The 21,682-nt window shown below is 55.8% G+C and overlaps 8 protein-coding genes across 8 annotated transcripts; 4 read left to right on the top strand and 4 right to left on the bottom strand.

Annotated features, from left to right (window-relative positions):
• Positions 1 to 2,656: 2,656 nt before the first annotated feature.
• F5Z01DRAFT_155314 (uncharacterized protein) lies at positions 2,657 to 4,133 on the bottom strand. Its single transcript, XM_046257752.1, has 3 exons — positions 4,086 to 4,133; positions 3,889 to 4,001; positions 2,657 to 3,821 (listed from the first exon to the last, which is right to left on the bottom strand). Exons 2-3 carry the CDS (start codon positions 3,934 to 3,936, stop codon positions 2,802 to 2,804), a joined length of 1,068 nt encoding a protein of 355 aa, XP_046117107.1. The 5' UTR covers positions 3,937 to 4,001; positions 4,086 to 4,133; the 3' UTR covers positions 2,657 to 2,801.
• Positions 3,998 to 6,315, top strand: F5Z01DRAFT_155259 (major facilitator superfamily domain-containing protein). Its single transcript, XM_046257751.1, has 4 exons — positions 3,998 to 4,598; positions 4,659 to 5,042; positions 5,091 to 5,848; positions 5,904 to 6,315. Exons 1-4 carry the CDS (start codon positions 4,420 to 4,422, stop codon positions 6,029 to 6,031), a joined length of 1,449 nt encoding a protein of 482 aa, XP_046117106.1. The 5' UTR covers positions 3,998 to 4,419; the 3' UTR covers positions 6,032 to 6,315.
• F5Z01DRAFT_155203 (SGNH hydrolase-type esterase domain-containing protein) lies at positions 6,316 to 8,072 on the top strand. The gene is made up of 3 exons (XM_046257750.1): positions 6,316 to 6,752; positions 6,805 to 7,343; positions 7,397 to 8,072. Exons 1-3 carry the CDS (start codon positions 6,600 to 6,602, stop codon positions 7,938 to 7,940), a joined length of 1,236 nt encoding a protein of 411 aa, XP_046117105.1. The 5' UTR covers positions 6,316 to 6,599; the 3' UTR covers positions 7,941 to 8,072.
• A 304-nt stretch (positions 8,073 to 8,376) lies between these two features.
• F5Z01DRAFT_155032 (Metallo-dependent phosphatase-like protein) lies at positions 8,377 to 10,059 on the top strand. Its single transcript, XM_046257749.1, has 4 exons — positions 8,377 to 8,503; positions 8,563 to 8,686; positions 8,742 to 8,832; positions 8,886 to 10,059. The coding sequence occupies exons 1-4, from the start codon at positions 8,487 to 8,489 to the stop codon at positions 9,878 to 9,880; spliced, it is 1,227 nt and encodes a 408-aa protein (XP_046117104.1). The 5' UTR covers positions 8,377 to 8,486; the 3' UTR covers positions 9,881 to 10,059.
• Positions 10,060 to 10,170: 111 nt separating this feature from the next.
• Positions 10,171 to 12,071, bottom strand: F5Z01DRAFT_675100 (uncharacterized protein; the record flags this gene model as incomplete). Its single annotated transcript, XM_046265113.1, has 3 exons — positions 10,171 to 10,187; positions 10,246 to 12,010; positions 12,066 to 12,071. 3 exons carry the CDS (start codon positions 12,069 to 12,071, stop codon positions 10,171 to 10,173), a joined length of 1,788 nt encoding a protein of 595 aa, XP_046117103.1.
• Positions 12,072 to 13,269: 1,198 nt separating this feature from the next.
• F5Z01DRAFT_637439 (uncharacterized protein) lies at positions 13,270 to 14,153 on the bottom strand (the record flags this gene model as incomplete). Its single annotated transcript, XM_046262282.1, has 2 exons — positions 13,270 to 14,043; positions 14,139 to 14,153. 2 exons carry the CDS (start codon positions 14,151 to 14,153, stop codon positions 13,270 to 13,272), a joined length of 789 nt encoding a protein of 262 aa, XP_046117102.1.
• A 2,475-nt stretch (positions 14,154 to 16,628) lies between these two features.
• On the bottom strand, positions 16,629 to 17,479 carry F5Z01DRAFT_637438 (uncharacterized protein; the record flags this gene model as incomplete). Its single annotated transcript, XM_046262281.1, has 3 exons — positions 16,629 to 16,647; positions 16,668 to 16,746; positions 16,786 to 17,479. The coding sequence occupies 3 exons, from the start codon at positions 17,477 to 17,479 to the stop codon at positions 16,629 to 16,631; spliced, it is 792 nt and encodes a 263-aa protein (XP_046117101.1).
• A 1,433-nt stretch (positions 17,480 to 18,912) lies between these two features.
• F5Z01DRAFT_658042 (uncharacterized protein) lies at positions 18,913 to 20,085 on the top strand. The gene is made up of 4 exons (XM_046263676.1): positions 18,913 to 19,312; positions 19,369 to 19,833; positions 19,899 to 19,982; positions 20,039 to 20,085. Exons 1-2 carry the CDS (start codon positions 19,045 to 19,047, stop codon positions 19,749 to 19,751), a joined length of 651 nt encoding a protein of 216 aa, XP_046117100.1. The 5' UTR covers positions 18,913 to 19,044; the 3' UTR covers positions 19,752 to 19,833; positions 19,899 to 19,982; positions 20,039 to 20,085.
• The last annotated feature ends 1,597 nt before the right edge of the window (positions 20,086 to 21,682 follow it).

Here is a 21,682-nt window from a genome sequence, read left to right as displayed (position 1 = left end):
GGCGATTTTCTACAACCATGCGAGCACCACCTCATTCAGCACGCATACTAGTCATGCCAACGAGCTGCACCGTTTGGCTTTGCGTACCTCCTCCCGTCGATTCGCCAGCAAAGAAAACCAGCGCAGAGAGAGTACACCGAGCTTCTGCCACGCATAGACCACACAACGCAACGTGTCTTCGCCGTCACTGGTTGCCCAGGCTTAGGCAAGTCGTTCGTTGCAGAAACTTTGAGTTCACACGTGGCTCGAACTGTCTCTCGACTTGCTCGTGACAGATTCACCTCAGGGGCGCTGGAGCCAATGATGTTGGATGGGGTGAAGATTAAGGAGCAAATGATTGAGGAGGTCAGAGTCTTCCATACCCGCCATCAAGGTTCCAACGTTCCACGGCCCCTCGAAGAAGAGCGCGAAATCAAGACAGAAATTGGCGAAGGGATGGCCGACGTGGACGACCAAATTTATGGGCAACATGTCTCTGTGGACTCCAACGGTAATAATCCACTTCCATCTTCAAGTCATTTGTCTAACTTTGATCCAGATCCTCCCAAGTTCCTCTTCGATGATCCCGATGTCCCATCCAAAGGCCCTGCCGAGAACACCACTGCCGGAGGCACCTGAGACGCTTTCCCTCTCCGTGCTGAGGGACTTTCGAGTCGGAAAAGTCAACCTTCTGATTACCACGAACGTCCTCGAAGAAGGCATTGACGTGCCTGACTGCAACATCGTCATATATTCCGCCTCATGTTCGTCAAGCTGAGAGCATTCGGTCGGACTAGAAAAGCAAGAAGAATGCCACCAAGGATGCAGCTTTCTAAGCATATGCGGCTCTGTACCGCGAAGGACTCGTCGACGAGACCTGCTACCATTCGAGCCACTGGCAGAGCAATTACTGGGGCTAGAATCCAGAAAGCCGATGGCTTATATCGAACCTCCTTTCAAGCCTTGGCAGAACATTGCGAGAGCTTGGCAGTCGACAGACGACAGATAGGCATACACATTCACCTGATACAATGAGCATGGTGACGTTACAGGCACATACGATATTATTCTCCCTACCCGTATCGACTAACCTCGCACAATGGTCGTCCATAAGAGTCACGGTGTTGTCTGGGACATGCTTTGATCCCATTGGGTCGCTCAAATCTTTTGTACAGCGCCGTGGACGCGCGCGGATGCACAGCTCCAAAATCGTTGTCGTCGACCACCAAGTCTGATACCGCTACGGGAGGTTGTCAATCGTGACCGGGGCAACAGACATCTGGATATTGCTGAGCAGCGACGACTGATTCTCGCACAAGCCAGTCAGCTCCGCACCAACCACGAGTGCACCCACCGAGCTTGGACTTCCAGGCGTGGCGAGTTTCATTGCGAGACCTTGCCATGATACCTTGGACCAGTTCATCTACGAGTGTAGGCAGTGTCGGCAGTCGCACAAGCCAATGCGCTCCGGGCGAACCACGAGTGCACCCACCGAGCTTGGACTTCCAGGCGTGGCGAGTTCCATTGCGAGACCTTGCCATGATACCTTGGACCAGTTCATCTACGAGTGCGGGCAGCGTCGGCAGTGTCGAATCGTGGCGTGGAACGGGAGGAAGAACTCTACGAATGTCGGCGGTGTCGGCAGGGTCGAATCATGGCGTGAAACGGGAGGAAGAACTCTACGAGTGTCGGCGGTGTCGAATCATGTTGTGAAACTGCATATCAGATGGAGAGAAGGACATTGAGTATTCGCACCTTGAGCAGTACGGCTTTGCCTTGGGTCCTCTGCAAGTTGTCCAGGGGCCAGGATTCATAGAATCAGTCCCCAGACTTCCCACAATCTGGGCAATACGGATACCACCTGAACAGTGAACACCATTTCCCGCGACTCTATCGCACTCCATGCCGTGACTGACAACTCTTTTGTTGGAGCAAGCGAACATTGGTACCTTAGGTTTCACCAGTTATCCAACTCGAGGCGTCCCCGCCCCCTGGGGACTGGGTACCAGTACGTAGTCATACTGGTATCCGGTTGCAGCCTGTATTGATTAATCACAAGTAGTACGGACAGAAACTATCCTAATACTTGGCAAGCCTTGCCCGTGAACATAACTCTGACAGTAGCCCCGCTGGGCTAATGGAGAGCGTGTCGCCACGTCAGACGGTCAGACGGACTGGTTCGGGAAGACATGGAGCATTGAGTCAAGCTGTGAGCGCGCAGGGGTCAGTGATCGCTAACCTAAGGTACAGTTGGCTTGTCGCCTCGCTTTTTCTTCCCATCTGTATCCGTACGACGGAATGACTTGGCAACACCAATATGCCTCGACAGCGTCTCACCGTCATGCCTAAGAAGCTGTCCTCTTCATACAAACGGAAATTGCCAACAATCACATCCCAGTTCTCGAACCTTTTAGCCCACATCACGCACTCGCCAAACCGCCAAGCCTTACTCTCGCTGCCGCTTTCCGCTATGGCCGTCCCCCAAGGGCCCCAACCAAGAAATTGTAATGTCAGGCTTCTCGCGTGCCTCATCGACGAGGATGACACGGACAACAGCGACTATCGCTTCCTTCTCGAGGAGCAACACGTCAATATGTGACCACGGCACCAGGAACGTTTTGCGGGGACGAGGATAACCGCACCTTCGAGCCCATCCTGCTCAGCAAGCTTACCCCACCCTTTCCCACTGGAGAGATGAGCGCCCTCAAGGACAGCCTGGAGGACAACAGCTTCCGGGGCGTAGTAAAAGTCAATGAGTGATCGACCGGTGAAGTAGCGGGTTCATGTTGCAGCCTTGTATTGATCCTGGAAACTTATACTGATTATACCCGCAACAGCGATGCCTGGATCGCCTTGTCGATTGTGTGGCGCGGGTAGGCAGGCCCGAAATCCATGCAGATAGCTGTCGAAGCCAAGATTGTGGCCAAGCGCGATGAATCCATCTGCGTGCTGTCGAAACAAGCCCCAATCTCTTCCAGCAGTGCTGCAACCTCCATCGCCGTGAGCATGCCGCGACTGTCGGGCCTTCCACCCGTCTGATGCCGATAAGAAGTGGCCGCATGTTGTTGCGCGTTGCCAAACGGCGAGACCTTCCAGTTGATGCCAGCCGGACGCAGAATCTCGGCCCGCGCAGGCCCCAGTACACGCTGGATACGTCGCAGGAGATCCTCTCGCGTGCAACGGCGGAGCGTGGCACCGAATATGTACTCCATTTTCCTTGGAGATGCTTGAATTTGGCCGGTGAGGAGGAGACAGGCGCGAGCCATGGTCACCTCGACCAGCCGGACGGCAAATGGCTCCTCGTCCTCCGAGGCTGATGAGGACCAGTCTGTTGGCGGGGACAGATTCTGAATAAACGGAGCGATGAGGTCAAAAGGAATACCAGAGTCGGATACGTTATACTGGCTCCATTTGTGACTATGCAGCGTGGGTAGCCAGCTCGGATCGGCATCGAGAGGTGTCTCATAGTCGTTGGGGGTTATTGGGCTGACGGTGGGTTTGACATCAGAGATGCTTGTCACTTCCACCGTTGGAGACAATACTTTGTCTTTCTCACTTGGATCCTGCACAGTCGCTGGCGGCTCATCTGCATCCATCACAGACTTGGATAGGCTGACAGCCTGTCTGATTGACTGCTCGAGTCGCGCGACCAGGCTGGCCTGCGCCACGACCTGGTCGACCTGGTCGACCCCCAGCAAGTCGTCGCAGATAGTGACAATGATGCCGCTGAGCTGGTCTACCGCTTCCTCCAATTGGTATATCCTGTCTTGCTGTGCTTTCTCGGTACGCTGCCGGCGTTGACGACACTCAATCTGCGCTTGACGATTCCGTTCACGGCGGGCCTGTCAGGGACTCAGTTGGCCAACTGTGGCAGCGCGGAGAGTGATCGATGGACAGGGCAGCTCTCACCTTTGCAATTGGATCCTCAGATTGGCGGCGCTGTATTTTGCGACCCATTCTCGGGTCGACCCTCGGTCAATCAGGCCAGCGAATGGCCTAAAACCACAGCACAACTCGGGACTCTGAATCACGAAGCCTCGGTCAGTTCTCAGCACGTACAGCTCTTCACTGAGTATGGTCGCTCGGGTTGTGACACTCTTTCCGACCTATGACACACGAATCCCGCTGGCGCAAGTCGGCCGCGGCATTGGTTGCATGTAGTCAGGCTTTGTACGCGTACGTAGATGAGCAAGGAGAGGGTGGTGAGTGGTATGTGATGATGTGAGGGGACGGACCATGGAGTCGGGGTTGTGACAAATCGCCCCGAGATGACTGTCATTCCCGTCCCTCGCAACAAGCGGGTGCGAAGGGGCCTGTCTGGTCATGTGCCGCCCAAAACCAACATGACAAATGAAGAATGGCTGAAATTATATAGGTTCAAGATGGTTCCCCGAAAGCTAGGCTATTCGAGCACATGCAGCGCCTGCTCACCGAGTCACCATGGACAGCCAGGAGTTGGGAATAGGCGCAACGCAGCACGATGGACCCCAGCATGAAGGGCAGCAACAACTCCAGAATGATGAGGATGCCTGGACTATGAATCCAGCCAATCCATGGAATTGGTCCACCGGAAAGAAGGCTGTTCACATGGTGATGTTGTCGTGCAGTGCTCTACTTGCGTAGGTGATCCCAGCTGGGTCGAGTCAATCTCAACCAACCGCTGATGGCCCGTCAAACAGCTCCATCGGAACCTCTGTCATGAGTCCTGCACGCTCGCAAATCATGGAAGAATTCCACGTCTCGAGTCCAGTCGCCCTCCTGCCGCTCTCGCTCTACGTCCTCGCCCTTGGTCTCGGCTCCATCGTTGGCAGCCCACTGTCAGAGACTGTAGGGCGACACCCCGTGTACCTTGGTACTGTCCCGCTGGGCGCCGTCTTCACGCTGGGCGCCGGCTTCACTCACAACTTTGGCGCGCTGTGCTTTCTGAGGTTCATGGCAGGCTTCTGCTGGGCGCCCGTGCTGGCCACGGCTGCGGGCTCCCTGTCGGACCTCTTTGCGCCGAGAGCTCGCGGTCCACCGTCTGCGATTTTCATTCTCATGCCCTTTCTGGGCCCTGGCTTGGGGTATGCTTTTCATGCAGTTGCAATCCATACAGGCGCTAACATCTGTAGCCCCGTCATAGGCTCGTTTCTCGTCGTCGAGAAGAGCTGGCGTTGGACGCAATGGACGTTGCTCTTCCTGGCAGCCGCCTGCATCATCGTCACGGCCTTTACAAAGGAAACCATGCACCATCTCATCCAAGAGCGAGCGGCTGGAAAGGCAAACAAGCACGAAGGCGCCGCCACGACGTCGGTCTCGCGCCCCAAGTTGAGCGAATTCGTGACCATTGCGCTGGTACGACCGGTGCACATGCTCGTATCCGAGCCCATTGTCGCCATGATCGCCTTGTACGTGTCAGCCGAGTTTGGGACACTTTTTAGCTTCTTTGCCGGTGTTCCGTATACGTTCGCACGTGTATATGGCTTTCCACTGCATCACTCTGGCCTCGTCTTCCTGTCCATCGTCATTGGCTGCCTTCTTGGTCTCGTCACCATCATTCTCTGCGACACGCTGCTGTACAGGAAGAAGGCCCAGACATATGCGTCGCACGAGGTGCCCCCTGAGCTTCGCTTGTTCCCTGCGATGCTCGGAAGCGTGGGACTGCCGGTGGGACTGTTCTGGTTCGCCTGGACGGCCAAGGCGGATGTGTCCTGGGCCAGTCCGGCCGCCGCCATGATCCCGTTTGCATGGGGCAATCTGTGCGTGTTTGTGGCCACGATTCAGTACATGTCGGACACGTATCCGGGGAGAATAGTCGCAAGCGCTGCCAGTGCCAATACGCTGGCTCGGTACGGCTTTGCAGCGGTGTTTCCCCTGTTCACAATACAGAGTAGGTACTTGCCTTCTTTGCAGTGATCGATATTGAAGACTGACATGTGGAACAGTGTATGAGACTCTGGGGATCGCTTGGGCCACGAGCTTGTTGGGGTTCGTGGCGCTGGCACTGATGCCGATTCCCTGGTGCTTTTATAGGTTCGGGCCGACTATACGTGCTCGCAGTAGGTATACTTGACTGCCTAGCTTCCTAGATATCAACATGACTGCCATTGTCAATGTAGACGCCGATATCGACGAGAACGAAATCGCGATATGCATCATGTTCATGAAACTGATGCATGGTACATGTGTTTTAGGCTAAACGGTTCTCGGTACGCATTTCTTCCATTCAACCGACAAACCCCAGTTACGTAGTTGCGCGTTGACGGTTAAACAAAACAGAAAGCAGATCACTTAAGCCTAACACGGCATTGGTCTTAGGCGAGCATTTAGGCATTAGCCATCCTCAGTCGGGACTGGTGGCCTGTTCGCGCATGGCCTCTTCATGCCGGACCCTTTGCCCTGCCAATCTGCCGGTCCAGAAAGCGCGGAGACGCTCCCCCCGCGTTCGAAAGAACCGGAAGCAACAGTGAATGGATATGAAGTGCCGATGTCAATGGCGGGGATGAAGTTGATATTCCAAGTCTGCCCCTTGCCTGTGTCGCATAAATCAGCCGAAGTCCTCCACATACAGAGTTGAGGTCTGCTGTCTGTCACGCAGCCAACTTGTGCTACCGCCGATCTCTTGGGTTTCTTTATTCAAGATGCGGTTTTCCATAGTCTCTTCCCTGCTACTATGCAGTCAATCGTTGGCTGCCGTGGTCTCACGTCCACGTGCGTGTGCAAACCACTGGGTCCTTAGTTGGACGTCCATGCAGCAGGTTGTCGAGCCATACAATCTCCCTCCTCCGCCATTTGTAAGGTCAATCCAACGTCCATCAGCGAGGACATGATGCTCACATGTGGCAGAATGAAAGCGACGGGCAGTTTATCAACTCCACAATTCGCCAAACCTTCCAGGTATCACTTGATGCTGAGCGAATCCGCATCCAGCTGTCCAATGTCCTTGGCGAGAGTCCTCTGCCCATTACCGAGGCTGCTATCGCGTTTCCTGAGAACGGGCTGGCCGGAGTTGGGGAGATTGACCCCAAGACTTCGTGCGGGCTGACGTTTGCTGGTCAAAGTTCTGTGACGATTCCACCCGGGGAGGAGGTCTATTCGGATCCCATTGACTTCAGCGTCGATGCGGAAACCATCGTTGCCCTCACTCTTTACCTCGAAAAAGGCCAGAGTGGTAGCATTATCACAGGTCATCCTGGCAGCCGCACAACGTCGTGGATGCAACGGGGAAGCGGTACCAATGCCACCTCTATCAGCGAGGCAGAGACGAACCATTGGTACTTTGCAAGTGCTATTGAGGCTTGGAAACCCCGGACCACATCATCCCTCATCGTTCTTGGTGACAGCATAACGGATGGTCGGGGTAGTACTGACAATGAAAACAACAGGTAATAGGAAATGAGCCTTGCTGCAAAGAAATTGGCTAACAGATACGCCACAGATGGCCGAATCTCCTTTTGGCTCGGCTGCGCGACGAAGGGATCGAAAACATTGCCGTCAACAACAAAGCTGCTGGAGGGAATGCTGTGCTCTCTGGCGGGCTGGGTCCACCATTGATCACTCGATATGAACGAGATGCTCTGGAGCAAAAGGGCACAAAATATGTCATGATTTTCGAAGGCGTCAACGACATTGGCCCAAGCCAGACCGACGCTGCTACGCAGGAGACACTGTACGAAGACCTCATTGAGGCCTACAAGAAGATTGTCAGCGACGTCAAGGCCGCAGGCTATACCACGATTGGCGCGACAATCACCCAATTCCGCGGGAACGGGTACTACGACCCGGCCCGCGAGGTGACGCGCAACAAGGTCAATGCTTGGATCCTGACAAGTGGCGTATTTGACCATGTGGTGGACTTTGCCGCGTGGATTGGCGACGGGGATACTCTGATACCAGAGTATGACTCGGGCGATGGGCTGCATCCAAACGTGGCTGGATACACCAAGCTCGCCAGCGACTTTCCTCTGGATATATTTCAATGATGGTGGTCTCTGGTTCACGATGGGTGAGCCAAAGCCATAGCCAGACGATAGAAATCTGCCTTGAGACAAGAGCCAATGTCACGTAGTGAAAGCTGAAGATCAGACACAGAGGACTCTAAGGCAGTTCAAACCATGTTGTCCTAGCCGAAGTGAAGTGTTCACGAAAAATGGACGCTTATAGTATACCCTGTCGGAGAAAGTCCGGCTCGGGGCCCGACGAAGACCCCACGCGTACCCACGCAAGAATGCGGCCGGAGGGGCATCAGCCACATCCACATGCGCATTCGTGATTTGAGTCCTTCATCCAACAGGCACGCGATCGACATTCATCTCCAACAACCACCATCTACTCGACAGTGGAATACCACACACACACACAGTATCCCTTAGACCGAGGGAGATTATCACGCGCGCAACAGTCGCCGTCGGATCGCGCGCGACATGTTGTGAAGGACATCATCTCCAGGACACTGACGTCGAGCATGCGCGGGCTGGTGCTGCGACTGTCCAACACACACACACACACACACACACACGCTCTCCACCATGAGCGACCTTGACAAGTGAGATAGACGCTCTTGTCGTACGGTCATGCGCACTGACTGACCTGGATGCTTCACAGGGCGATTGCGCAGCTGCGCTCATGCCGACCGATCCCCGAGTCGCAGGTTCGCGAAATATGCCACAAGGCACGAGAACTCCTCATCGAAGAGGGCAACGTCGTGACGGTGACGGCACCCGTGACGGTACGCATTGGCGGCAGCGACGGACATGGAGACGTTGGGAGCTGATGGGACGTAGATATGCGGCGATATTCACGGCCAGTTCCACGATCTCATGGAGCTCTTTCGCGTTGGGGGCGACGTCCCCGACACAAACTACCTTTTCATGGGTTCGTCTCGTCCGCCCGCGGCTTCTACCCCCACGAGGCTAACCAGACGGCAGGCGACTTTGTCGACCGTGGATTCTATTCTCTCGAAACCTTTCTCCTCCTCCTCTGCCTCAAAGTTCGATACCCCGACCGCATGACCCTGATCCGCGGCAACCACGAATCACGACAGATTACACAAGTATACGGCTTCTACGACGAGTGCAACCGCAAGTACGGCAGCGCCAATGTGTGGCGGTACTGCTGCGACGTCTTTGACTACCTCGCGCTGGGGGCCATTGTCCTCGGCGCATCGAGCACCCTGTCGTCGACCATGGAGCCGATCGACGAGGATGTCGAGATTGAGGTGTGCGACCAGAGCGGCGGCACGCTCAGCCGTTTCTCGCGCCAGAGGCATCGGCAACGACCGGACAGCTCGTCGAGCGCCAACGGGGTCCCCGCAGACAGGACGGGACCACCAGGCTCCGGTGCGTCCGGGTCAAGCGGAGGCACCGTCGGCAACCCGACGGGCGCGGTCCTGTGCGTCCACGGTGGACTGAGCCCGTTGATCGACACGATCGATAAGATCAGATTGATTGATCGAAAGCAAGAAGTCCCCCACGAGGGCGCCATGTGTGATCTACTGTGGTCCGACCCGGACGAGATTGACGGCTGGGGCCTCTCGCCGCGCGGAGCTGGGTTCCTGTTTGGAGCGGATATTGTCAAGGTCTTCAACCACACGAACGACTTGAGCTTGATTGCGCGCGCACACCAGCTGGTCATGGAGGGTTTCAAGGAGATGTTCGACGCGTCCATTGTCACGGTGTGGTCCGCGCCCAACTACTGCTACCGATGCGGCAACGTGGCGGCCGTGCTGGAGCTGTCCGAGGACGACACGGGCACCGGCATCTTCTCGCGGAGCAACGGGGACGTCGGCCGGAGTAAGCCGCCTATGCTGGAGAATGGCGGCCTGGGCAATGGGCCGGCCAGGCGGTACAGGGTCTTCCAGGCGGCGCCGCAGGACTCGCGGGGCATGCCGGCCAAGAAGCCGGTGGCAGACTACTTCTTGTGAGCGTGGAGGATGGATCACGGTGTGTGCACGATAGACAGGCACACATGCACAGACGACAAAGCTCGCCATTCGGAAGTATGGAGTTGGTATTGAAATCAAATATAAATGTTCTTCTGGTAGCCCCGAGCGGCACTTCTACACTGAGAAGCATCATGCTCGTACATTTATTTTCCTGGCAAGCCTCTAAAGGGGAAGACCAATCAACCAAAACGCCTCGATCCGCGCAAACGACAGACATGCAATGATACGACCACAGCTCCCAAATCGACCCCGAATACGCATCCTCGATATCACTCCTCAGGCTCACCTACGATCCACTCGTCAGCCCACCAGCTTCTGCGTCCATGGCCTCGGAGCTTACTCACGCTTTGCCTCCTCGGTGTCCTCCTCGTCGTCTCTGTCCCCAGGTCGTCGTGACGACCTAATTTGGCCGAGGATCGCGTCGATACCAAGCAGCGGAGACGATGGTGGGGCAGGCCTGGCCCGCGGCGGTTGCTGCAGTGCGGGAAGACGGCCGCTGTTCAAGTGCCGCATGGGACGAGGAAACATGAACGTGCCCTGCTCCGCAGCGTCGAGAGTCTCTTCCACCGCAGCGAGGCGCGCCCGCTGCTCCTCGGTCTGCTCGGGTGTCGGGGCCGAACCAGACGCCTGGTGGCGGTTGCGCGGTCCAACGGAATTAGCGCCGGTGTAGGGGGTCTGCTCTTCGTCGTCCTCGTCACTTTCGGTGTTGCTGTTCGTAGTGCTACCGTCGTCATCGCCGTTGGTCATTACAGTACCGCCTGGGCTCCTGGTCGCCTCTCGCCTCGACAAGGTCCTACGTGGCGCTCTACTCCTACGTCTACGACCTGTAGCCGAGGCATGGCGGCTGCTGCTGCTGCTGGGGTTATCGGCCTGGGCTGGGTTGGCAGGCGTTGGTGTCGGGCCGCGAGACTGGCCAACCCACCAGTCCGGCCCAGCAGAGACGCGCGGAGGCGTCGCCGTGAAGAGCGAGCCAAACGTCATATCCGGGTCCGCTTGCGGCGTCTGAGTGGTGCCATGGCCTGCTCGCGAGGAGGTCGAGCGCGCCATCGGGGTCGGCGTGTTGTCCACCCCCTGCGATGCCCTAGAGGAGCTGGCAAGGCTGTGATGGAAGGGGGACTGGCTTGGTGGATTATAACGTTCAGTGCGCGTTCCACGGGCCGACCTTTCGAGAGTCTCGCGGCGAAGGTTGGGCTGTGGCCTGCCACGCATGCTACCGCGGAAGCCGCTGCTTCTCTGACTCCCCGAACTTGAGGCGGATCCAAGCACATCCGCTGTCGGGGTCTCTGCGCTTGGAGGCGAGGATGGGCCGTTGGCTGGCGTGTCTGGTATCGGGTCAGGGGACGAGAGCACCATTGTGCTGTTGTTACCGAGTCTCGGCGTGGCTGGGTCAAAGGAAGGCAGACCGAACGACGAGCTGTTCCCCGCGTGCCCGCCGGAGAAGGGCGTACGGCCCTGGCTGGATGGCGGCACGCGCGCGGCCGCGCCAGCAGAGCCAGCCGGTGTGCGCCATGCGGGCAGCGAGTTCTGCGCGCGTTGGGACGACGGCTCTGGGGAATCTCGCAGTGTTTGAGCGAGCGGGATGGTCAAGGGCGAGGTGGGCCGGGCTCCTCCTTGGTTCGCCTGTGCGGAACCAGTCGCGAGAGCGAGCGCGGCAGAGCTCTGCGCAGGCGCGCGGTGGGTGGATGGCGCGGCGCGGTTAGGGGTCTGCCAAAGCTGGGGAGCTGGCTGGAGTTGAGGAGCTGGCTGAAGCTCGGGCGCTGGCTCATGATGGGGAGGCGACCAACTCGGACTCCTTGGTGGTTGGTCCCTGGCCACCCGACTTGTCCTGTTTCGCCTCAAGGCGTTCCGCCTGGCGATACGAGTGCGTCTCTCTTGTTCCTGGCGGGCCCTCTCGGCCAGCAGCTGGGCGTGCTCGTCTGCGGTCGACCTCGTCTCGCGACGGGTCCTCCTGCTGCCGTCGATGATGACGCTGTGCTCGTCAAGCCAGCCACGGGCGCGCAGGTCGTCTGCTGTCGTGGCACTGCCGCTGGCACCCGAGCTGGTGGCGGTACGAGCCCTCTTCGCCGTGCTGCCGCCTGTGGCAGTGGATGATGCCTTGCGCTTCTTGGGCTGGTCTCACGTCAGTTATCAGTGTACATGGGCACAGGGGGGACGGGGGTCTTACAGGCATGGTCTTGGAATTGGAAAAGCTGGTGGACTTGGTAGTCTGGTGATCGACGACGAGGCGAGGGAGAATGAAGATATTCAATTTGTCGCTAAGGGGACTTGGGACCGTTGCTTGTTGTGTTACTGGAATCAGTGGGAGGCGGCGGCTTGCTGTTTGTTATTTATGCTTGTCCCAGCGGTGCAAGCGATTGACAACAGTTTGTTCGTCGACAATGAGCAAGACCGTCTCTGCCAGTGCTTGTCATTGTTCCTCGGGTCTTTATTCAGAGAGCTGCCGTCGGTGCGTCACAAAGAGGCAGAGCCTTTGTCACGGCCTACATCCACCAGGACTCCTCCGATGCGGCTGTTCGACAAAGTATTCTTATTACCTATATGTATTAGGGACCAAGTCCTATGAAGACAAGCGAGGCCAATGTGTCCATCACATATACCATGCATGTGTGAACAATCTCCGAACCTCGAACACCGAATAACTTTGAGCAGCCTCCTTTGTCAAGGCGCGTTTGCACATGGGGAAATCTTACAAGAGACGACCCCTTTAACGCCCCGAGACCTCGACGCTGCCAACGTCGTCGACCTGGACCGCCGTCCGTGCCAAACTCCCACAAAGACAAGACAACCCCCCAAACGCCGCACGCGCCTGGCTCCTTTTAATGCCCATTGTGTCCAAATCACCCATTCCCGCCATTAATCATTGCATCATGATGGCCCAGAGGTTGTTCACGACACCTGACCGGACCCACTGAGCCATCGCCTCATACACGTCGTCTGCGAAAAGGAATTTCCTCATTCGACTCCTGCGCGCTGCTGGAAGCGGTGATTAAGGTTGGAGCGATCCTGCCGTTGACCAGCCGTGTTTATCTCGAGTCGACTTGTCGCACGTAACCTCGTAACATCGTCATCTCCCGTGTCGCTGTTGACTCAGCTTCACGCATAGCTTCTCGTTGCTTCTTGACTACCGTACTCCCTCGATAAAGTCGATAGCGCTGGTGAGCAAAATCGAGCCGCCCATGGTTGAGTACATAACGCTCACAGGCTGCAATTATTGCTCGATATTGGCACCACTCCTGACAGGGATATTGCCTCGCCAAAACACACCAGCGCTAGCGACTTTGTCGAGTGAGTACGGTGTCTTTCCGCCATCGTCGTGAAGCACTTCCAAGTACGAGGACTTTTCACCATCAGTGTTTCCAATCTCATCATCAGTAGCCGCCGTAGTCGCGCTGACTGGGGTGAAAGGGCGCATGTGGATCACTGTAGGTCAACGACGACCCGGGGAGATGCTGCATCTGCTGCGCTGGGAATCCCTGTGGTTGCTGCTGCTGCTGCGGCTGCTGTGATGGTAGTTGTTGTCGCGGCGGCGGCGGCTGATGCTGCTGCGTCTCATAGACGTCCTGTCGAGGCGTCATCTCCGTCGAGTACACAGGCGTCCCGTACGTGGGTGCGCCAGGGGCCATCCCAACGCTCACATGATGCGTTCCATAGCCGGACGGCATGGCCTGGGGCGGCGTCGTTTCCCACAAAGAGGATGCGCTCGTGGAGGCACTCGCGATGGACGTCTCGCGGCTCGCCTGTTGTCCTGGCAGATGCGGCGCATTCGATTCCAAGGGCGTGGGTCGTCGCGGTGCCAGGAGATGCTGGAGCGACTGCACAGATGATCCAGCGGCACCCGCAGGGAGCTGGGCTGCCGCGAGAGGACTGAGGTCCGGGTGCGCGCCAAGCTGGCCGGGCGGTGGCTGCTGCTGCTGCAGGTAGTGCAGGATGTAGTCGTCGCCGACGCCCTGCTCGTGCAACAGGTCGCGGAGGAGCCTGTTCTCCACCGCGACGCGGCGGGCGGCCATCTGGACCTCTGCCGAGGCCTCAATGCCCTGGAGCTCGCATGTCCGGAGACGCTGCTCCAGTTCCTGGAGGTACTCCCTCTTGCGAGCGCGAGATCGTCTCTGGTTGTCCCGGATGCGCGCGAGATTGGCCCTTTGCTAGGAGGGGGAGTTAGATGGATGAAAATGTACTGGTCGCACCACGCAGAGTGTGTGGGAGGAAAGGGGGGATATCGGGATCGGGGGACACTTACCGCAGGTGTTGACATTTATTAGCATCAATGTGATTCGGCCGGATGCAAAGTCGATGACAGCTTCTTCAGAGCTCACCCGCCAGGCATGGATCCGTGTAGCGATGGGTATGGACTCCAAGAGACTCGCGGCAGCAGAATTGGATCTCTTCTCCTGTCCTTGCTCAACATCAACAGGATCTTGTACGCAACCTAGTCGATCTCGCCGAGATGGTTCAGGAGATTATGTATTCGGGCCGCGCAGTGTGCAAAATTAAGCATCAAGTGGTAGAGGGAGCTTGCGCAGAAAGAGGCCGCGAGAGAACAGGGTTCAAGAGGCGAGGACGTCTGGACAGGCGGCTCCGTTCGGTCAATCGGCCGGTCGGTCCCTTGATCTCTTTGTCGGGATGCCCACGCCTCTCTGGGTGTGAAGTACAGGGCTGATACGTGACTAGGTCGCGAGACTATTATAAAACCTCCTCCACAGGCGGCGGTCGCTCGCCGTCCTGGAAGCTATCTTTAGCGCGCAGCGTCTGGGAAAATCCCGTAGAAGGCTACTAGTTGATGGAATACTAGGCCTAGCGTGCGTTGATCGGTGTGCACTGCCTGCCCGCAGGGCATCCGATATGCACCGACCGAACGAGACAGGGACGTAGCAGATACCAAGCTTGTTCTGCCAAGCCCGAACAAGCTGTTGTATCCTGCTCCGATACGGAGTACGCACGTCGGCTGGCCAGTGATGAGCAATCACCAGCGCCGGGGGCGAGCCACGCTAATTAGGTCATGGAAGGATGGCTTGCGAATGCCAGCGTCCGGGAGGGTGTGCTATAGGAAGACTGAACCTTTGGTGTGGCGGTCCAACAAAACAAGCCTGCTGTGAATCTGCGATCAACCAAGTAATATGGAAAAGTGGTTTGAGCACAGACCTCCGTTCCGAGCTGCCAGTGCAGGCCACCGGGGCTCCTATGGGTCAGCAGAGTTCTGCACATGTCGATGGGACGTCAAGGAGACAGGGGACATGAGTCTTGCTGTTGGAGACTCATGTGTGCCGATCCACCATGATGGCTACTGAACGTGATTATGCGTCTCCGTATGTACGCAGTGCAACCTTGCGGCTCGCATGCAATTACTCCAAAGAGCTGATGGTTCAATGCTGCCTGATGGGTGGATGGATGTGTGCCGTTTGGTCCCCGATAGCGTGCGTAGATCATCCATCCTTGGGGGGCGGGAGACAGACCACAGCCATGGGCCAGTGACCGGTCTCGTGGGCCGTGGCTGTGAGACAAGATGGGTCGGGGGACTGGAGCTCCATGGGAATCCTGGAGCAGCTTGAGCATTGTCGAGTGGACAGACAGCAATTGTCGATGCTGCCAGACGCCGGCATCGTCAGGTCCACGGTCCACACCACGGTGGCACCGCCACGGCGCCACCACGAGGACAGGACCGGACCACGCAAGGCCTACTCGTCTAGGCAATCATGATCTCCAGCACGGCAGTCAGGTTGCCGCTGGCCGTGCGAGTTGCGGACGAGGCACGCCAGACAGGCAGGTTGCTCCGCTCGCGTGCGATCTACTAGTGAGTGACGTGACCTGCACTTGTTGGCGAGCCCAAGGACCAAGTGACCACTCGTCCCCCGCGGTCTTTCGCCGCCGCGGAAGCGGTCCAGGACTCCAGGGACCAGGGCTGAAGGTAAAGTCGATCATCCAAGGCCGGGCAGGCGCTAGTTCGGCCTGATGCGCAGCGCTAGTTCCATGACGGACAGATGCCAGCCGTGCCGCTTCCAGGGAACTGGATGGATGGATGGGGACTGGACTCGACGATCAACAACAACTGTGTGTGGCCCCAGCTCGCCTGGCGCCTGGCCATGGAAATGTCGTACTCGATGAAGACGTGAGAGGAGGACGAGACGGATTCATTTCGCTTTCTGCTTGATGATGATGATGATGATGATGACTTGGTGGACGACGTTGGTGCAAATGGCACGGATGGAAGAGGGCTGAAACTGACCATGTAGCCCAAAATTTGACGCCACACACGCCATACATGTTAATTAACGCGGTCCCCACCAGCTCTCGATAATGCGAAGCCTTCAATCCTTGAGGACCGGAACTAATAATAAAGCTAAGAAATAGGCAGCTCGCCGTCCTCTCCAACTACAAGTCAGTCCCAGCCGTCAAACCTGGTCACATTGACTCGGGCAGTGACCGAAGCTTAGTCTTTCTATTACTCACCGCATATGCTCATGGCTGCTGTTAGGCTGGTCGGTCTGTCGGTCACGGCCCGATCACGATGCCGTTTCCGAGTCTGGCCGGTGGACAATGGCATCAACTCAGCAATCTTGAATTCTTGTTAGCTTGCTTTATGTTAGTTTCCAGGTACTACGTATTGTCTGCCCCGTCGAGCAGCATGACGCAGGCTGTCTGCGGGTACCGGGTAGGTAGATTTAGAAGGGCACTTGTGCCTCAGGCCCTCACCTTTAGTCGAGGACTCCAGTCGAGCGTTTGAAGACGAATATTACCTGACAGTGTTACACCTACAAAGTCAGTCACTTACCAGCCGCCCGCGCCAAGGCTCTCCCTCGTGGCCTCCTTTTCGCGCGTCAAGCACTCCCGGTGCTGCTCGAGGACGTCCACTGCTTCGAGCAGTTCCACGGGGTTCAACAACAACTCACCTGTCTCAACAGCCCTCGTCCGCACGGCACGCAACCTACCCCGGGCAAGCGCCAGCTGCGCAGACACAGCGCGCAGCCGGGGCCCAAACTCGGCCAGCAGGACGCCATCGACGCACTCGCGACAATGATCCGGGATCCTGCCCCCGTCGGGGATCGTCCTGGGGAGCTTCGCTGACAGCATCCCCCGACGGGTGAGGTACCTCGCCGGGAGGCGATGCTTGCAGACGCCGTGGCGCAACACAAGTCGACAAAAGGGACAGGTGGCGGCGGCGGCGCCTGGGCCTTCCTCTTGCTGCTGCTGGTGCTGCTGCCAAACGCCCATGCATGGCGCACAGGCCACATGACCGCACGGCATGATGACAAAAGAGTCGTCCTGGTTGGGCGCGTCCGTGCTGTTCGCTGGGTCGAAGCGATGCTCGAAGCAGATCTGGCAAATTAGCGCAGGGGCGCGATCCGGGCCCGACAGGAACGTGCATCGCGGCTCAGGGACGAATGACTCGTGCAGCGTCGCGCGCCTGAGGCTAAGATACCTCCGAGTACGAAGCATCTCTCCCCCTGCAGCCTGGTCTTGCGGGGTGGACCGGGTGGTCGGGCTTGTGACTGGAGGTTGATGTTGCCGCGATCGCCTGCTGCGTAGATACTTGATGGGTGCAGGCGACGCTTCATGTTGCGGACGAGCACCAGTGTCTTCCATCTCTACGTTGAATGGGGGGAATGGTTTATTACGGATTTACTAACGAGCGTCAGAGAGAAAGAAGCTTCTACGTATTTTAATATTGATGGAACACATCAACCCGGTGAAGGCTATGGACAAGAGTGGACGCCGGAGAATGAGTGTCATTGTTCACCCGCACGGAACAAAGTCTGTACCGCCATGAGGGACTTGTTCGCGCGGCACATTCTATACTAACTGCGCTAGATCTCAAGTCGAACGCAATCCTTGTTGCGCGTTGTTCCGCAAGTGCTCTGCTCTGCACACCAGCCTCGACACATCTGGTGCAGGGTAGCCGCACCCAACATGACACCGCCTGTCGCCAAGACGCTCCCTTGACTCGAGATGCCAGCAGAAATGTCGACTGTGTGTCGACTGGCGTCCACTATCCAGACTATAGCTGGAGAAAATTCACTAGCCCGGATGAAAAATGTGTACGTACGTACTGCGTAGATCGAGCGCTCTCCCGGCATTGCCTCTTGGGCCGCCCACTGCCAGTCTCGACTGATAGTACGTAGCACAGTAATTAGTATAATAGCCGCCCACTGCCGATGGAATTGTTCTCGAGCCCGGGCCGGTCGATGGAGCCCTGGGCCCGATGTGGGCCACAGGAGCCGTCATGATACCTAGTTTACCTACTAGTACAGTATCTAGTTTCTTCTTCCGACTTGCTCCAGCAGGTTATCTTGGCTGGCACTGGTGTCCAGCTGTTGGAGCTCCGACCACGGCCGCCAACAGCTGCACTTGACCAAGTATTAGCGGGCTTCAGTGCCCTCAGCCATCGCAAGAAACGCCATCGTCTTGGCTGATCCGAACCATTGCGTAAACGAAGCTTGGCAGACTCAGAAACTGACGCTGCTTTATTCCCTCTCACCCAGAGTCTGCCAGCTTTGCAGCCCACCGATGATGTCGCTGCAGGCCAAAGGCTTGGCCCAGGGAGACTGAGACAGACAGGACCTCTCTGCTCCCCAGACTACGATTGAGCGGTCTCATGCAGGTCTGACAATCAAGCAGGCACTGTCTTGTCACGGAGGAAACGAAATAAGTTCCGCACAACACATTTACCTGATCCATGAGAGGGCCAAGCTTCCCACCAGCATGAAAGCAGATAGTAAAGGCTCGCCAGCTTGCCATATCTATGTGTATCATGGGCAGACATTTGATGGAGAAGCATAGCGATTTCTTACATACAGACAATCCAATCTCGCCCAAGCGCTCTCAGCCTCCCCTTATGGGAGCATTAGTCGTCGTCGCAGAGGTGAAGCAGTACCCCGTACGCTTGGCAGCATCATCAGCCCCAGCGCGCTGCCAAAGGGAGGCGAGGCAGCTGCTCAACTTGTCTCACGGTAATTAGGACGACCTGCGAGTGCAGCATCATGCTGGAACAGGATTAAAAACTGTCTGAACACCTTTCTTCTTGGCAATGGTGAGCTTGTGTATATATGAACAGGAGCCTTCCCTTTCTTTGTCTGTGCAGCTCATAGCCCCTGAGCACAGAAAGCCAGCACAGAAACTCCAAACACCATCACTGCCTATCTAACAGAAACATGCATTGCACCAAGACCTTCATCGCGGCCGCGGCCATGTTGTTCTCCGTGGCGTGTGCCGACACCATCACCATCACCGCCAAGGCAGACAACACCTTTGAGCCCAACAACGTCCAGGCCGACAAGGGGGACATGGTCGAGTTCCGCTTCGCGCGGGGCAACCACAGCGTCGTGACCGGCCTGTACGACTTTCCCTGCGCTCCTCTCGACATGGGCTCGGGCTTCTTCTCTGGCTTCATGGACACGATGGACGATCAAGCAGTGAGCCCTCAAACCCCAACTATACAAGAGCACTCACTGACTAAAAACCCTCACAGGACAAGCTCTTCCGCGTGAAGATCAACAACACAGAGCCCATTGCCTTTTACTCGTCCGTCGACGGCCAATGTGCTGGCGGCATGGTGGGCATGATCAATGCCGATAGCAACCACACGCTGGATGATTACCGCAGCAGGGCCAAGGCCGTCGCCAGCAGCATCTCACCGAGAAATGGCCCGTACGGCGGCGAGGTGGACGATGTGAAGGACAGCGGTGACAGTGGCGATGATAGCAACGAGAACATGGACGATGAGGAGAACGACAACAGCAATGGCAACGACAACAGTGATGGCAAAGGCAACGGCAACGGCAACGCGGCTGGTGCGCTGGGTGTCCCGGCAGCGAGCGCGGTCATGGCGTCCCTGGGATTCGCGGCTCTGCTGCTTTGATGATGTGTCGAGGTGGTGATTCAGTGCGCTCGCGAGCGTGATACCCATTTGTTTCTTCCGGCGCCGGGAGCTCATCTTGCAACTATTTTTTGGTGTAGTTAGTTATGTATTGAAAGCACCTGACTATGCTGTATCATCGGTGCTTGCCTTATTCACTGATGTCTCCTGAGATTGAATTATAATGTAGACGATATCTGTTGAGTATGTTCGGTTGACAGTATTTAGCGACATCTATACCACAGTCAATTTTTCAGGAACTATTTGCTTTTGAGATGATTCAATAATGCCTTTGATATTGTCGGTTTTTATTAAATATTCTCCAATGGGATTATTTAGTTCTATTTATATTCAACATCTATCGTGGGAGCGCCCGGGTACGGTGGGATATTAGATCACAAGGTGCCAACGGTATCAACCCCCGCAGTGCAACGACACCACACCGGTGGCCCCTCCCATACTTTATAACCTACACACTTTTTAATATACCGCCACGAACGAATATCGAAAATTATTAGGCCTTAATTTTAGATGCACGCAATAAGGGCCTCTCAGCGACTTAGATTCTTGAATTTCTGAATGATACGATCGTTAGTAACGGTGGGAATCCTATATTAAAAATCACGCTTAAAAGAGCGCTAGCATTATAGACTACCCCTCGTCTAATAGCCCGCTAGACCCTAACTATCTTAGAAGACTATATTTACGGCTAGTATTTCTTAAATACCCTAATTAATAATATTCTCGAAGATACTAATTTACGGCTATAAGAAGCTAGTGATCCTATTATTAATAGACAGACCTTACTACGCTAGCTAAAGGCGTGGGGCTTAGATATAAGATACTAGGCGCTAGATATCCCGGACGCCCTAATCGATCGGATTAAATACCTCTTCTTTAACTTCGGGCTATCCGATATATCGATTCTACGGGAGCTTTATTAAGGAGGCTTCCACGCTTACCTCTCGGCTGTAAAGAAGGTCCGCTAGTAGCACGGTATGAAACGCCGGGTTAGGACCGTTAAAGAATAACAAGAGAGGCTCGATAACGCCGTCGAATTCCTCTACTAAGACCTCTAGAGGAGCGGCGCGGCCTTAAGCTTTAGCAAGGGCTTGCTATACTAATATATTCGTTAGAAGGGGCAAATTATAGTCTCATAGCGCCATCTATACGATATTTATCGGGCTGCTTTTCTAGAGGAAGTCGCTAGCCGTTGTGATAGTAACTTTAAGTAAAGAGGCGACTTTCGCGTGCCCGGACCGAACTTCTTATAGTCCCTCGATAGCTATAAAAAGCTTAGGAAGGTCGGCTTCTAGATTTACGGTTATATCGACGCCTATTCCCGCTATATTATATAGTTTTACGTGGGCCGATTAGTAATAATATCTCTTAGCACGTTAAAATAATATCTTAAGGCCGTCCGGCGCCTATAAAAGCGGCCCTTTTTCACGAGATTTAACCACGGCATAGAGACGCTGCTATAGGTAGCGGCGTAAGCGTCACTCGCTAAAGCTAGCCCTAAGAAAGTTAAATATACCGATAAAGATAGAAATATTCATTATTATGCCTAAGGCGATCGGCTAGATAGCTATTATTTATATAGCCTAAGCATAAGGAACGTGAGGATCGAGTCTTAGTAGCGGTAGCTACGGCGTAGCGTTATAGACCGCTAGATTATCTTCTTTAACGAATTAATCGGCTATAGCCTCTTCCGCGAAGATAGCCTCGTCGATTAAGTAGCCGTCTACGCTATCTACGGCGAGATAATCCGCGATAAACTTACTAACTTTGTTTATCTATGGAATAGGCATATTATCCGTAACTAGAAGAACCGACTTAATGTTAGATCTAGCATACTAAGGGATTTATATTATATAACCGCTAACCCGGACTAGGGCGTTCCTTTCGATAATAACGACGATAGCCTATAGCAG

Source organism: Emericellopsis atlantica (assembly GCF_019669845.1).
Source record: "Emericellopsis atlantica unplaced genomic scaffold F5Z01scaffold_17, whole genome shotgun sequence".
Lineage (NCBI taxonomy): Eukaryota > Fungi > Ascomycota > Sordariomycetes > Hypocreales > Bionectriaceae > Emericellopsis > Emericellopsis atlantica.
The sequence above is the reverse complement of the archived record's forward strand: the minus strand, read 5'-3'. Positions and strand labels throughout refer to the sequence as shown.